Raw genomic sequence first — 17,700 nt, 5'->3', positions numbered from 1 at the left:
TCTATAGTTACATCCGATAACGTGATGCACCTTTCAAACAATGAGCTCTTTTTGTATCTGTAATCCAAATCATTCCCACTTTGTCCTAGGCTCTAGTAATTTGAATCATTATTGTTTATCTTTTAAAGAAAACTAATTTCATTTAGTGCTAGGGTATCTAATACTTTTAAATACTTAAAAACCCATATTCCCACAAAATGGCTGCCAATAACTCCGAAAAAAGAAAAGCAATTTTAAACTTTATCTTTTTGTTAAAAATGTGTCTTTACATGGGGGGTCAACTTTGTGATATAAAGTCCAAACAAATGGAAATAGATCTTATTCTGAAACTGGCACCCACATTGGACAATGGCCTGGTGACAAATGTCTGTCAGGTCCAATTCTGCTACTTCCCCTCAATAATTCCTGAAGATTTTATTTTATGACAAACTTTATAAAGTCAAGAAAAAGGGAATAAAAGGGAGTTTACTCACCAATATTACCTTAAACCTAATCACACATATAAGTTGTAATCATTAATAGTAACAATAATACGTAGCTATAACCACAGGAAAACCCTTAGTTAGGAATGATAGAAGGAAATGTCTTTATCTTGAGTCAAGGTCCAGATCTTTTGTCTTCATCTTGGTCCTTTTGCCTTTTATAGTGATCATATAACAATATATAAATGTATCAAATTAACATGTTGTATACCTTAAATGTACCCAAGGTTATAGTCAAATATATTTCAATAAAAATAGAAATAGGAACATTTTTAGAAAGACTCAATTTCTCACCCTATTTGACCTTAGCATTTTGAAGACTCTACCTATTGCTATGTCCTCACTTGGTGCTAATTATTCATCCTTCTTTCTTTTCTATTAACAGTGATTTATAATAATTATCTATTGTTACAATGATTATTGAATAAAGGAGACAAGCACTTATATGAATAATCAGATGTACTCAAATAACGGGAAAAAACATTAAGAGCCCTATTTAAAAAGTAGTTGTAACTCAAAATTTCAAGTTAAGGGTTATTTTCATTCCTTAAAAAAAATCAATAAACTATTTACAAACTAGTAAAAACTGCTTTTTGAAACATCTACATAGAAAAAATTTTGCCATTTTCAGCAACCTGGATGGACTTGGAGGGTATTATGCTAAGTGAAATGTCAGACATAAAGATAAATACTGTATGATATCGCTTATATGTGGAATCTAAAAAATACAACAAACTAGTAAATATAACATAAAAGGAGCAGACTCACAGATCTAGAGAACAAACTAGTGGTTATGGGGGGCGGCAGAATACAAAGGTAGGGAAGTGGGAGGTACAAACTACTGGGTATTAGACAGGCTCAAGAATGTATTGTACAACACGGGGAATATAGCCAATATTCTGTAATAACTGTAAGTGGAAAGTAACCTTTAAAAATTGTATAAAAGTTTAAAATAAATTTTTAAAGAAAATACTAATTAAAGATATCCCCCAAATCATTTTACCTGTACAGCTTCAAGTCTGTGGATCAAAAACTGAAAGTTCCACCATGGGTCCAATCAACTGATTTTCTCAACCATTTGACAAGTCTTACCAAGCTTCTTAGCAGACTAATAATATAATTAAGGCAATTTTAATATACTCATGAGTAATAGTCATAATATATCATTTATGTATAATTGCTAACTATATACCTAATATGTTACAGTAAATATATCATGTTATATGCCAACTTATAGTTTCATCCCTCCCACCAATCACAAGTAAGTCTTCCAGAAGTCTTTTTCACATTTCTTTCTCCTGTAGCATTTGAGGCTTTATCTTGTAACAAGTGGGTGCTCATTAAAACGTATGTCAAAACAAAACATTCATATCCCCAAATCTACTGAATATCCACTGGTAGGAAAGGTAATTTTCACTTCTATAGTTTTCACTGTGAATTCAACATTCAGAAAACAAAAGAGTATAAGTTTCAGTTATGCAGGATGAATAAGCTCTGGAAATCTAATGTGCAGCGGGGTGCCTATGGTTAACAATACTGCATTACATACTTGAAATTTGCTAAGAGAGTAGATCTGAAATGTTCGCACCATAAAAACAGGTAACTATGTGAAGTGACGGATATGTTAACTAGCTTGATTGTGGTCATCATTTCACAATGATGTATACTATATCAAAACATCATGTTATATACTTTAAATATATATAATGTTTGTCAAAAGAGAGGGTCAGAGAAAGCACTGTGATGATAGAAGCAGGGGTCAATGACAAGACAACTTTGCTGCCTTTGATATGAAAGAGAAAGGAGCCAGGAGCCGAGGAATGTTGTCATCTGCTAGAAGCTGGAAAGGGCAAGGAAATGGACGCTCCCCTTGAGACTACAGAAAGGAACACAGCCCTGTCAATACCTTGATTTTGGTCTAGAGAAACCCATATCAGACTTCCGAACTACATAACTGTAAGATAATATAAATTCATGTCGCTTTAAGCCACTAAGTTTGTAGTAATTTTTTATGGCGGCAGCAGAAACCTAACACAATGCCCAGGGTTTTTTTAAATACTGAGAGCAAAAGCCTTAACACAGAAACAGTTTGACAATATGTTTTTACATATTCCATTTCTTAATGACAGTTTAATTGGCCTCCATAATAAAGGGCCAAGTATTTTCTGATGGTTAACCGAACACAGTGACCCAATTAAAATCTAAGGCTTGACAGTAAACTAAGAGATCAATGCCACCACATAGCTCCTATTATTATTACTAGCTCAGCTTTTTAAAAACTGTCTCTCCCAAATATTTACCTTGACTTTATGGTATGAATTATAACTCAAAGTAAGCAAATCGTTGATGCAGTGGTTCCTATCTATAAAATTTCAGCTAATAAATGAAAAAGGAAAGATAGAATTGTATATTATCATTTTGCAATGCCCTAATAAAGCAATGGATCTTAGTCAGGGATCAACAAACTCCAGCTAAGGGCCAGATCCAGTCTGTGGCTTGTTTTTTTCTTAGCCTGTGAGCTAAGAATGATTTTTATATTCTTAAATGGTTAAAAAAATTAAAAGAAGAATAATATTTCATGGCATGTAAAATAATATATGAAATTCAAATTTCAGTGTTTATTTATAAAGTTGCATGGGAACACAGCCATGTCCACTTATTTATATAATGTCTATGGCTCCTTTGGGGCTATAATAGCAGGGTTGAGTAGTTCTAAGAGACCTTATGGTGCACAAAACCTAAAATGTTCACTATTTGGATTTTACATAAAATGTCTGCCAACACCTGCTCTAGACAATGATCATCAATGGTAGCTAATACCTAAAATGAGAGGCAACCAGAATATCTATGCAGGATCCTCGCCAAAAAAGTCAAAACCGATCAAGGCTCCTGATCAAACTACCAGTTCACAGGAAATACAATGGACAGAGGAAAATGTAAGATTAACACCATTGGGATGTATTCTGAAAAATATATAATGTAGGAAACTCTACAGGACAAATAAATTTCTTTGAAAAATAATTTTCAACAGAAAAATAGGAGACCTGGACAGGAAACTTATAGACTGAAAAACACAAATAACCGTAATGTGTACATTACAGCTGTATTCTGATTCAAACAAACCATGAGTAGAAAACAGAATTATGAGATCATTAAGGAAATGTGATCCCAATTTAATATATGTGGGTATTAGGAAAGTATTAATTTGTTTAAACTTCATAATGGTATTGCAGTTTTGTTTTGATAAGGGGTCCTTATTTTTAGATATTTATTAGAAGTAATATGATATCTGGAATTTGCAAATAATCTAGTGAAGAGGGAAAAAACAGGAAATAGGGGTATACAAATGAAATACGACTTGTCATGTTTTGATAATTGTTGAAGCTGGATTATGGGTAAATGTGGTTATTACACTATTCCCTCTAGTGTTGTACATGTTTGGATTTTCCTTAATAAAGGTATTTTAAAAAGCATTCTTTCCCAAAAATCTTGAGGTTCATGAAGATAACAATTTTATAATCATAATTTGTTTCAAAACATAAAGAACCCAATGGTAAAAATACCAAAAGCAAAGAGTATCCTGTATTTCAATATGGTACAGATTTCACATTTTATTTCTAAAAATGTCAATAAATTTACCTTCAGTAAAAACACAGAATAATGGACATTTCAAGGACCAGAATCCACTGTGGAAAACAATCATCTTGGAGAAGACAAGCTGACTTTATTTTCCGAAGCACTTTCAAAACCAGAAGCCCAATACAAATGATCATTAGCCTTATATTCTCTTGTCTGTAACCAACATTTTAATTTCAAAAGAATTAAAGATTATAAACACTTCCCCATCAAACAAAGTCTTATTTGTTGTAAGACCTCTGATTAATACCAAGAGTTAGGTAACATCCATTTAACAAGTAGCTCTTGCAGACACTGAAATAGCTACACACGTCAATACACTTAACATTCACAATTCATCCTGGAGACAGGCATTCCCATCCTCATTTTACGATAAAGGACTGAGACACAGAAAGATAAAGCTGCAAAACCAGTTAATGACCTGAGCCAGACTGGAAATCAAGTCTGTCTGATCTGAATGTCAATCCAGTATTAAAGAAGGCCAGCACCATTCCCCTTCAACTCCTTGCAAATTCTGGATCTGTTCAGAGATAAGGAGCTGCACAAGCTTGACCTTTCTCTAGGGAAGAAGCCCTGGTCCTTATATCTTCCAAAGAGCAAGGTCAGTTCCTGAGTTTATATCCTGTTTTTGCAAGTTAAGGACCAAAGAGACAAGTACAAAGATTTTCATTGAATATTGTTTGTAATAGCCGAAAAAAATAAGGAAATAAACTAAAATTTTGCCAGTAGAGAAATGACTAAATTACCTGTGGTACAAACATACTGAAATAATATGCAACATCTATTTCTAACTCCTTGATATACCTCAAAAAATACAATGTTGAATGAAAAAAAGCAAATTGCAAAAGTATACTACACATTCACGTAAAAGTTTTTAAACATACAGAACCATACTATTTACATAGTTATGAATAAATATGTAGTAGAGATTTTTTAAAATAAACCTATACGAGAAGAATGAACCTCAAGTTCAGAATAATTCTTACCTTCGGGAAAGGAATCAAGAGAATGGTAAGCGGATATTTTAGCTGTGTCTGTAGCAGTTTACTCTTAAAAAGATATAAAGAATATACGGCAAATTGTTAACCTTGGTCTAACGTGTATTATGAGTATGTGAGTTCTTTTCATAGTATTTTCTATTTTTGCCTATTTGGGCCAATTTAAATTTTAAATAAAAATAAATACAATAATTACTTTTTCTTTATTAGGAAAAAAAAAAGAACACGAGTGAATCTTAAACAGTGGGAAAGGAAGAAGGAATCCTCCTGATAGAACTGGGGAGAAAACTGAGAGAGGCCAGGGTTCCAATCTAGATCTGCTTGCTTCCAAAGCCACCATACTGTTCTCTAAAATCAATTCAGATTGTCCATAGAACTTTCCAAGTAGAGATGAACTGCATTCAAATTGAGCCTGTTGGGAACACTTACCCAAAAGAGTTGTCCCTCCTAATCTCACCATTATAAAGTTCATCCCCAAGGAAATCCTAGAAAAATCAACGCTTGTGGAGGACAAAACCTACTAATTATCACTGTGAATGTGTTCCGTTTTGTGTGACTATTTTGTGGTTGAAGTTCTGGTATTCTACAGAGGTGTTTTAAATAAATATACAATCCCAAGACATTGTATGCAGGGATTGGCAGCTTGCCATGTCAACTCAACTAAGATAACCATCCTCAGGAAAACTGATGTACTGATTCCCACCTTGTTGAGATCTGAGGAATTTCCCACATCTCTTGAGGTATTTGGTGAGATCAAAGAATTCAGGTACTTAGGTCAAAGATACACAGTAGCATTTCAGCAATCTATTAATTATTAACAAACAACAGTTTCCCAGAAATACATATATTTGCGTGATAATTCTGAATTATTCACTAACACTATAGACTAAATATGTACTAAGTAAAACCTGCAAAATAATCAACAATCGGGTCCAATTTCCACCAGGCAAGTCCCTAAGACAAAGAGGGTAGAGCCAGGATTGAACATGAGGGAAAACAGATCTTTAACCCTCCCATTAAGCAAATCCCAACTCCTCCAAATGTATAAACTAGTTTCATCGCTTTTCTCTCTTCCTACTTGTTTAAACCCTCCTTCTCTAATAGGTTCTTCACCCAGCAAACAGAAAGCTCAAATTTCTCCCATCTGGAAAAAAAAAGAAAAATTGCCTGTATTTCTTTTTTCCTTCATAGCTAAGAACCTAAAGTCTACCTCATATTAATCAAAAAGCACCATTTTACAATTAATTGGTCACTTTATTCATTGAACAAATATTTAAGTGCTTAGTATATACCAGGCACTATTCAAGGCATCTGGATAAATCAGTGAACAAAACAAAGACCCCCACTTTTGCTTACAGTCTAGCTGAAGTCAGGCAATAGATAATAAATTCTGTGATGCCTGGCACGTACTGAGTACTACCTATGTGTTTTGCATTGTTGCTGTGTCATCGCTGTTACTTCTCTGTCTCATCTGCTGTGCAGTCAGGCATCGACCCTCATGAGTCTGTTAAAATGACTGAGAAAGGAATTATTGCCCTCTTTCCAAACTGCCAAAGCCAAACAACTCTTTTTCTTCCTCATCTTTTGAGAATCAGGCACCAAGTCTAGGATGCTTCTTATCTAAATTTTCCATCACCATCCATTAAGAGGCATTGACTACTTTAATCTTTGCTCCACTGTATTCTGACCATGAAGCTAGTCTATGTATAACCCTGTCTCGTTGCTTTGCATATGTCTGTCTTGTGTTAAACCATTAGTTCTATTGAGGAAGTTGTTCAGTACCTACCATGGTGCCTAACACTTCCTAAGTACTCAATGAATGTTAGAGGAATAAAAGTTTCTTTAAACATTGTTCTCTATAATCCTTTCATATTTGCTCTACCAGCCCCCCATTTGGCTTTGCAAATGAAAGAAACAAGAAGTAAAGCCAATGCACAGACCAGCACAGCTGGTCAGAACAAATGAATATGTTTTGCTACTATTTATAAATGATTTTTAATGAGTCAATTCTTTTTCAAGATCTCAATAAATAATGGCAGAAGAAACTGCTGTAATATATTTGGGAATAACTGAAAACATGTTTAAAACCATCCCCATACAAGGATATTTTTCCTCCTCAAAACTTAAAATATTTGAATTACCTGCCACCTAATACCATGGCCCTCAAATTAAAGATGAAACTAAATTAAATTAAATTTTTAATTCACTGTGATTGATGAGAAAAATCTTGTTAGTTATATTAATTACTAGAAAAAGAATTCAGAAATGCTTAAACAAAATAGACGATTATCAGAAAATGGCTTTTTTTCCCCAACAAAAAATCACAATAACAAGAACATACAGCCATATTCCTAAGTGATACAACATTGTCCCTTTTTTTTATTTTTTCAACACAGGGAGTAAAAGGCAGTAGACAAAAATCAACCTGTCAAGAAATGGTTTATTCAGTAATGGACTCACTACAGGGGATTTGTTCTGCTTTCACCAGCGAGCCCTTTGTGTAACAAGAACAAACTATTAAGGGTCTAATGACACTGCAATAGCATATTAGACACTGAAAAAGGAAATGAGGATTCTTTTCACCAAGTTGCTGTTGTTTCTACGGCCACCATGGGATCTACCATTCACACAACCCTCAAATGGTCAATCGATTGGGAAATGAGCTTTTCTGACTTTAGCCTTGCCTTTGACTCAGCTTTCTCTAATTTATTTTAAGATCTTGTAGAACCCAGCTTTTGGCAGGAACAACTGGAAGTCACTTGCTCCAAAAGAGACAAGTCAGCCTCAGAAACGGAACCAGGTTTGTTCATGGAATCCCCCCTGCGCACACAGCATCTCAAACAGCTGTGGGAGTAGTGAATGTGGTACCAGCTGAACGGGTCTCGTCTACTTCTCAGGACTGCTGTTTCATAGACTCACTGCTGCTTCTATACGCTCTTAGCTGCCCTCTTGTCTGCACAAGGTGTGATGTTCTGTGGTGGGCACCTGCTGATGAGGGTAATTATAGCATTAGTGGAAGCAAGCATGACATCTAAGATTGAAAAACAACTCCATCATTTGACTCCCTCAGAACTGCTTCTTTTTCTTTTGCAAGAGGTTACTCAGAGATTAAATTAAATCTGCCTCTATTTGAAAACAAGCCTTTAAATAGTTGTATAAATGGACTAGAGGAGGAAATCGCCTTTCAAAATTAAAAGTACTATTATATGCGCAGGTGAACATTTGATATTGTAACACCAGACGGCACTTGCTGACTCAGCTTTCAATAGATTTCCATATATTTCTGTGTGGGTGGAATTAAAACAAATAATAGGAATAACAAGAACAATACTTCAAGGGGAAATATGAAATCCAGATCTTATAGAATGGAGGCAAAGAAGTTTTAAATTACTTTTATGCTTATTAACCAATTCAACAGACATAACATAAAACATTAATATCCAGAAACTTCATTTCATATCCAAAATTCAAATATATAACTTTCATATTAATTTAACTGTAAACTTGATATAAAATTCCTTTACATTTACTAAAAAAAAAAACCCAGTATTTTTAGATTTTAAAAAATAATCCATGATGCACTTTCAGAGAGGAACAAATTCCAAGGAATGAATATGATTAAATCCTGCTTCACTCTATCAGAATTTTATGATTTGGGGTATATTTTGAGTATTGTAGATTACTGGATTAAAGCTTTCATTGTCAACCATGAAGTCTAAAAATAAGTGGAGAGGAGAGTGTTTCTTGAATTAGAAAAATGAAAAAAAAAAAAACTTTTCAAATCAGCAAGGATTGATTTGTCTGACACACCCAGGACTGTGGCCCAGAAATTGAAAACATGCCCTTTAAATGCCACTGTTAGGACTCAGAACGGCTGCCTGTTCCTCCAGCTATTGCACAGGGTAGTGCTGCTTCTACAGAATAGAAGCAGACCTCAGAGAGCTGGGGCAGGGGTGGCACACACTGTCCTAATGTGGGCCTGCCGTACTCTGTAAAGACTATCAGGAGACCATTTTCTGAGTACCAAAGGGATTGCCAGGAATGTGACTTTTTGATTTCTAATAGCAGCATTAAAATCATGGGACCAGCCCAGCCTCTAAGATATTTCTAAGAAAACCCCAACATATTTAGTGATAGGTAGGAAATCTAACTGCCAAGGTTGATTCAAACACACCTCCTCTATACTTCACACACAAAATCACCATGACTCAGATCACAGAAGAAAAGTACTTCTGGATAACCAAGAATATAACAGACCTCTCTTTGCTGAAGAAAATCTCCCCCATTATCCATGATGTATGCCTGCTTTGTTGTTAGTGAAAATGAAAAATAATGCAATCATTCCCACTGGGGACAGAGTCACAGGCTGTATCATTCCCTGGGAACAACTTTAACTGGAAGTAATTTCAAGACTCTAACTAAAGCAGAGAAGAGAGTAACAAAGGCCACATTATTAAAACAACTATATAATCATTTTACATTCTCAAAAGAAAGAAGACAGAAAGATGTTAGAAAGCTTCCATGTTTTATCAACTAATTTTTTCCACATTTATCTATTTTGTCTTCAAAGGAAAGACAATAATCCTTATACGATTTTTATCAGGATGGATGCCACAATATTTCTGCGTACAACACAAAATGAATAAGATCCAAAGCCACATCACAGAATATCTTATTTATTCATAAGAATAAATAAAAAGCAGTATTAATTAAATTAACTGCTTTAATCTCTTCCTAATATCTATAATTTGAGCTATTTTTTACATGAAATACAGTGAAAGTTGAAAATAGCACCAGCTCACTTTAAGAGGGAGTCAAACATCTTACCTTAAAGATTAAAAACTTTTATAAGCATATCTGTTGCAAACATTATTATTGCTTCCCTCCTGTTTGCATAAATAAGTTGGATGTCTTACTTACAAACGAAGTAGAAAGTCTTTGTTATGAATTAATGGAATCAAACCTTGGTTAAAAAACATCATCCCAGCTCCAACATTTACAAAACCTCATTATATTTGTTTTTAAAAATTCTGATCATTAAAATCACAGCTAGGAGCACTTATTAGACTTTTTTAGAACAAAATCAATATCAAACTTGCCATGCAATGTGAGAATAAGCACAGGCGTTTGCCATATCTGATTTTTAGCTGAATTACTAATGTTGCAATTAACAAGTACTACAGAGAAATATAGCATCATCATCACCCTTAGTAGACATGGTTACTTTTCCAGATGTCTTCTGGTTGTCATGGTATCTATTATGTCCTCTTTCTCTCACATTTTTATTCTAGCTAACAGACCTGCAAGCTATTTAATCTAACTTACAGTTTTATGAAGATTTTATATGTTCCTGATATAGACTCTGAATGTATCTGTTGAACAAAATCAAAGAAGTTACTTAAATTGATATTTAGACTTTCTATTAAAAAGGGGATAAAATTAATTCTTAGTTCACATAATTGATAGAAACCAAAATCAATTAATTTTATATGTTCTACATAATTTATTTCAGAAAAAAACCTATCTTCAGAATATTTTCCTTTTAAAAATATTTTCAAGTCTACATTTCTAGAAAAATAATATTTTAATGGCTGAAATAAAATTAATTGCATTTTAAGTGTTCTATATCCATATTTTTATAAAAAACCTACCCATTCAACATACTAAATATTAAAATAGTTCAAATAAATATCTAATAACATTTTCTGCTAGTAGTTTTTGTGAACAAGCAAACAACATAAACACAAATACCAAAAAATGGTATGTATTTATATTTTACTCTTTTGAAGGAATATTTTAGACATCCTGCTTTTTAGGGATTAATTTTTGTCCTGCAATGATGACCTTTCAAAAACAGAACAGGGTAACATTATTCGTGCTATACAATGTTTATGTACCATCCTTTTTTAAAAAAATGAATTCAATTTCTCTTCACTATACAATCTCTGCTGTCAACTCCTCTGGATGTAAAACATAAATACACACGCCCTGATGTTCTCAGTGATGTCTTGGAAGTTAAAGTGGTGTACCCTTCTTCCCTAGGAGCAACAGGAGGGCTCCGCACTCTCTTCTAGAACAGAGTTCTCTCCCTCTAGGCTGAAGGAAAACATAATATTTAAATACTAAAAATGCAAATGCGGCTGAAGTTTTTATCAACTGTACTTTTCTACACACATACGATGCCTATATTAATTTCGCTTGAGTGCTTTTATTGCACTCATTAGACACTGAAAAGGAGCTGGCACATGGGAAAACTTTTCTGAACGCTGTATATGTTAACAGTCGGAGTATAAACACCTGGGATATTCTTGCTATTCTCTGCGTGTAAATGACTCTGCAAACAACTAAACGCACCTATTAACATAGTGGGGGTGTGTGATGGAAAAGAACAAGTGTTAAGAGTAAAAATATGGCATGCCCTTCTTATTCCGCCCTCATTCAGCGGATGCCTCGTAACCTTTGAACACGCTGCACAGGCAGACCCTCGGGACGTATGCGAGTCACAACACACTCGAAAACATCTCCCACGTCCCATTAATTGCAAAACTCTAATGATCTCACAGTGAGCCCTCGCCTCTCGAACAGGTTTTCCATTTTTTGCAGAGACACCAGAGATGTCAGGAGACCCTCCCCTAGCTGAGGAAAGGGAAGTCTTTCCTTCTTGCCCCTCCTCACAGACCCCAACACTTTCATCAGAAGCGGCTCCACAAGTTCCTGGCTTGAGCCGCTAAGGAGGCAAGTTCAGCACCATGGAAAGGGCTCGAGTCGCGTGCAGAGGGGGAAGACACCAGGGGCTCTCCCCCAGCCACTCACCGGCGTCTGCTGCGACGGGAGTCCCGAGCGCTTGGTGGATCCCTGCTTGGAACTTAACCTTTTCCACGACTCGGCAAACCTGCCCCGGCTGGCGCTCCGGCTGCGCCTGCGGCTCTCCGCGCTGTCCTCGCGGTCCTCGCAGCCCCGCTCCATTTCGGCCGCGTCTCTCCACTTCTTCCCCATGCTAAGTTCGCCTCGCTCGGCCGGGCAACACCCCGGCGCCGAGCGCTCTCGCTCGCTCCTCAAGCCGCCGGGTCGCACTCCCGCCTGCACGTAGCTCACTGTTGGCGCCGCCTTTTTGCCTCCGCCGGCTCCGGCCACAGCCCTGCTGCACTCCGTTACCGCCGCCGCTGCCACCAGGCTGCGCTTGAGCCCGCGATTGGCCAAACTGGGGGCTGGGGCTGCGAGCGCCACCTGCGCCCGAGACAGCTTCCTTTTGCGCCCCCCAAACTGCTCTCCACCCGCGGCCGCCGCCTTCCCTGGGGGGAGGCGGGGGCACGGCCCACACCTGGGGCTATTGATGCGCCGCTGGGTAGCTACCTCCGGTCACCCCGCCCCGCCCAGTCCCCCAGGCCTGGAGATCAACCTCACCCCACCACGAGCTGCAGGTGCAAGCCTGGGTTACCCACACTGGGTGGGTGGAGACTCCAGTTGGCTTGGAGAAAGACTGGAAACGTATAACTTTGTTCTTCCTTTTCTCTTTCTTCCCCTTCTCCCCTGTGCAGCAACAACTGTCTCCCAAGTATCCCTGGGGAAAGTAAAGCTTCGTCTCCTTGTCAGACGCCGCGCTAATTCCTTCTCACGCCTGGTCAGACTAACCTACTTGTTCTCAAACTTGGCTGCACACTGGAGTTTACCTAAGGAAAAAAAAATTTTTTATGCTGATATTCCTCAGACTCTAATTTAATTGGCCTGGCTGTAGCCTGGGAATCAGGATAGTTAAAAGCTCCCCGGGTGATTCTTGCTGTTCTAACCGCAATTAAGAGCCTTCAAGGACCTGAGCTATAGGGACAGGGCAGAGGAGGATCCTTGGAAGGGATAGAGGGTTGATACTTCTTAAATCAACACACTTCTCTCTCGAGGTAGGAATGGGTATTCAGTTTACCCTTTCACTCCTGGGGCAAGGGTGGTACAGCCCTTAAGCAGTGAGGATGATGTTTAAGCTTCTGTTTGTTGTACATTCTTTGACACCTCCACCTCTGCCTGTGTTCATGCGTCTGCCTCTGCTCATCAGAAGGAAAGCCGGCAGTCTCTCATCAGTTTTGTGTTAGTTATTTTACCAGATTGAGCTGTCCTCATATTCAGAAATGTCCTTGATCAGATGAGAGAAGGCCGTAGGGGGCATCATAAATTTACAAAAACTGAAACAATGACCTTACTCATTACTAAAGGGAAGGAGACCTAAACTCGCTCCTAGTTGAAAAGGGCTGTCTGGTTGCTTAACTGTTGCAACAGCAACAGATGTATTTTCATTTCTTTCTGAAATCAAGCATTCTCCCTCCTATTTGAGTAATTACAGGTCTTCCCAGGAGGAAAAGGTGAAAAGGGAATAAGAGGGAAGGAGAGAGAGTAAGAAATGCTGTGGGAAAATTGGTGTTGTGGTGCCAGTTATGAAAAGCATAATTTGATTTGTCAGTGGTCAGTCTGATTAAGCAGAGGTTTTGGAATTGGCTAGTTCACAGGAATGGAATACAGAGCCCTAATATCCCACAGCTGTGCACCTGTATGTAGTGTTACATTAATATTAATCTTGTCATTTTAAGCAAAGGGACTCACAGAGCATACTTTCTACCTTTTTAAACAATCCTCTGTGTCCAGAAATCACACACCCATATTAAATAAAATGAGACTCTAAACAATGTTTGCAACACACAATGCCATTTAATGAGAAAACCACAGGCTCCATTCTGTGTTTTCACACTTCCTATCTAGGTTCATGGATTTGAAATTATTAGTGACATTTCATGGAAATATAATAATTCAGCCCAGATTCCTCCCCCTGACAAAAATAAATCAAAATGATTATGCATAGTTTACAAATTAGACAAGTATGAGAACTAAATACCAATTAGGGAGTAGAATAAAAGTCAATAAATTATGATAAAGTAAATATTTACCTTTTCCTTTAGTTGTCAATGAGGGGAAATATAGGTGAGAACGCCCTAGAAGATGAAAAGCCTGTGTGCCAACTTGGATGACTTGAAAGTTCATTCTTTAGGTGTAATGATAAAATCCCTGAAAAGGAGCTACGAGGGGCCTTCACAGATATATCAAGGCACATAAAATCCAAGAATGCTCACCTCACAGAGCCACAAGCCCCTGGCTCACCTGCATCTGCCTATTAAGGGGAAAATAACCCTGCTATCAATCAATGGTATCTGTCATGAACGATGGTACCAGCACATCCATGAGCATTCAGAGCAACTGATGAGTTTTTTAAATACACTTAGAAAAATTTAATGATGAGTTTTGATTGCATATGTCATTTTTTTTAGCCGTTTGGTCTGAAAATGAGCTTTCAATTGCCCTTATCTTAGAGCAATTTTTTTTTTTTTTTTTTTTTTTTTTGCGGTACGCGGGCCTCTCACTGTTGTGGCCTCTCCCATTGCGGAGCACAGGCTCCGGACGTGTAGGCTCAGTGGCCATGGCTCACAGGCCCAGCCGCTCCGCAGCATGTGGATCTTCCCGGACCGGGGCACGAACCCGTATCCCATGCATCGGCAGGTGGACTCTTAGAGCAATATTTTTAAAGCCTTGTTTGAAGACCATCTCTGCATTTCTTTTTGCACTTGACAAGGACCAAAAATGTCTGGGAACTGTACAAGAGGCTAAATTAGACATGATTATAAGCAAGCAGAAAATCGACCCCTTCCTCTTCTGATGTTCATTTGTCTTTTTTCAAGTTCCCTAATAGCCAGGAACTGGAAAACTAGGTTAAATGTCTATCATATTTCTCACAAACTTAGCAGAGCATAGCAGCATCAAAACTAAGAACACGTTTAAAATCACCAGCATTGAAATTTTGGGAGCAGGCTTAGAAGCCATTTCCAGAGCACCTTAACTTTCTCGGAAGAGTCACCACAATTACAAAGGTGGATGTTAATACATTAAAAAGGTAAACGGGAAGTATGACATAAACCTTTTTTTCTCCATTGTTTCTTGGCATTAAAGAATGTGAATATAAATGAAGATTAAGGCAAAATTACTTATATTGTTAAATAATAGATTTTCTACATAAAATTTTAAAATTTTTATGCATGAATCAATCAAAATATAATATTGTGAAGTGTTCTGGAAAGTGAACTTCAAGTAGGACTCAAAAAATTTTTTTTCAAGAAAATATTAGATGCCAAAGGTCATCTGTTAGCCCTAGATACTCTATGAACACACATGGTCCTAATAGCCTGTTGAGTCTATTATGAGTCTATAATCAGAAGAAACTCTCTCCAAATCCCATTTGCTCTGGGTCACATGGCCATGCACTGTATTGCAGGAGAGTTAACAGTAAATATATTTTCCTTTGGTTATTTCTAGTACATGTAAACCCACAGGCATGCCCTGGGACTAACTAGATCAAGCAAAGTGTGAGAGGGGAGAGTAAACATAGAGAAAGTGACGAAAACTACAAAGCCATGTTTGGTCCACAATTTCTCCTCACAAAATAAGAGAATATGAAACACATTTCATCAATTTTAACACTCTCAATTTTTTACATTTTAACCTCTCGGAAATCGGGATGCTTTTTATAATAGATGGTATCTCAAATTCAGACTAATACGTTTTACTGAATCATAGAGATTTACAGTGAGATAGACACTTAGAGGTCTGTCCTTAGAAACCCAACAAGCTATCATTCATTCTCTGCCTAAACATTCAGTCTGCAGCATTAGATATCTTCTTTCTCATAAGCAGGACATTTCCTTACTAAACAATTTTAAGCATTAGAAGCTCATCCTTACAAACTAAGCTGAAACCCATGCCTTCTACCCTTATTTCAAATTCTAGAGTCACCCTAATTTAACATATGTTCTTTTCCTCATGATAGTCATTAGGTCCTTGAAGATGGCCTTTACAAGCTGCCTAACTTTTATCTTCTCTTAAGTTAAACAATGTCTGGTTCCTTTTGTCACATCCTCACACACATGGAGGAGCAAAGTCAGAGCTCGCATTCTAGCATACTAAGAAATTTGAAAATGGTGAGTGTGAAATGAATTTGGAGCCAACTGCTTTGTGAATTCACTAAAAGCTTAATCACTATGACTAGACTCACAGTGAAGTGGGATTAGTCAATACCCATGAAGCAGGAGATAGGATGTGTTTAGTTATGATTAGATTCCCTTCAGTAGATATGAGGCTGATTCTCACACAAGCCAAACAAATGTGAGAGCTGACACAATTACTCCTGTAATTCGAGCAAAACGATCTCCCAAAGCCCACGACTGTTAATGAAGAAAAGGAGCAGTAGGGTTATCCTGGTTATATAAGTTTGCCATCTATGTGGATGAAATTCTCTGGGGATCCCCTCCTGAAAACAATGTCATACCTTTCCTGAAATACCAGCTGATACAGCTGGTACACACCCAAGTCCTCCCTGCAGGAGTCATTGCAGGTCAGAGAATCTAGCTGCATATCTGCACTGTTTCTTTTCTTTCTTTCCTTCCTTCCTCCCTCCCTCCCTTCCTTCCTTTCTTCTTTCTCCTCTCTCTCTCTCTTCCACTCTCTTTTCCCCCTTCCTTCTTTCCTATTTTTAATTTTTCTGTAGACCATTCCCTCAACATAAAACAAAATCCTCCAATTGCCCACTAAACACATTATGATTTGTAGAAATTTTTAGTATAAACCCTCTTTATCTTTCATTGATGTATTTGCATAAAAACACTTTTCCCTCTTTCTCAATCTACACGGTTTTTTAAAATTTTATTTCAAAATTAAAAGATCATGACTAAAGTAAGTTGTATAAGAATTATAAAAATAAATTAATAGAATTGAAAATAATTTAATGATTAAAACTGGGGAAAAAGGGAGAGAGAACAAAAAAAGGAAAGCGTAAGTGAACTAAATTCTTATCTATTATAAAATAATGTCTAAGATTTTTAAATATTAATATAATACTAGCAACAGAATGGCGAAAATTCTGTAGATAGAAAATTTAAGCAGACAAAAAAATACCAAGTGTTGCCAAGGATGTGGAGCAACTGGAACCCTCACACTGCTGGTGGGAGTATACTGGTACAACTATTTTGGAGAACTATTCTGCACTGTCTACCAAAGCTGATGATATACATACTATGACCCTGCAATTCTACTCCAAGGTATATACCCAACAGAAATGCATGCACACGATCAATAAAATACTGAAAAAACAGTCACAGCAGCACTATTTGTAAAAGTCCCAAACTAGAAACTACACAAATGCCCATCAGCATAAATATGGATATATAAGTTTGGGAATAGTATACAGTAACAAGAATGAATGAATCACTGTTACATGCAAAACCATGGATGAAGTAATAAGAATAATGTAGTGTAGACAAATGTAAAAATAAGAATAATAAAGTAGAAAAAATACAAAAGTTCACTTCCACCAGATTGCTCTACAGTTATCACTAATACCTCTATTTTAAAGAAATGAAACTGGAAATTAGATGCTACATGATGGATGTGGTTTATGTAAAGAGGTAAATCAGAGGTTCAATGACTAGTACCATTGTCAAAGAAAAGACTTTATCCTTATATCAAAAACAGTAAATAAATATAATGTTTTAAGTTAA

The 17,700-nt window shown here is 36.8% G+C and overlaps 1 protein-coding gene across 1 annotated transcript in view; it reads right to left on the bottom strand.

Annotated features, from left to right (window-relative positions):
- TRPM3 (transient receptor potential cation channel subfamily M member 3) overlaps positions 1-12,112 on the bottom strand; it is an 856,716-nt gene extending 844,604 nt beyond the window's left edge. The window contains 1 exon segment of the mRNA XM_032635138.1: positions 11,930-12,112. Coding sequence (XP_032491029.1) covers positions 11,930-12,112 — 183 coding nt within the window.
- Between the last annotated feature and the right edge of the window lie 5,588 nt (positions 12,113-17,700).

This window comes from Phocoena sinus, chromosome 6 (genome assembly GCF_008692025.1).
Source record: "Phocoena sinus isolate mPhoSin1 chromosome 6, mPhoSin1.pri, whole genome shotgun sequence".
Classification (NCBI taxonomy): domain Eukaryota; kingdom Metazoa; phylum Chordata; class Mammalia; order Artiodactyla; family Phocoenidae; genus Phocoena; species Phocoena sinus.
The sequence above is the reverse complement of the archived record's forward strand: the minus strand, read 5'-3'. Positions and strand labels throughout refer to the sequence as shown.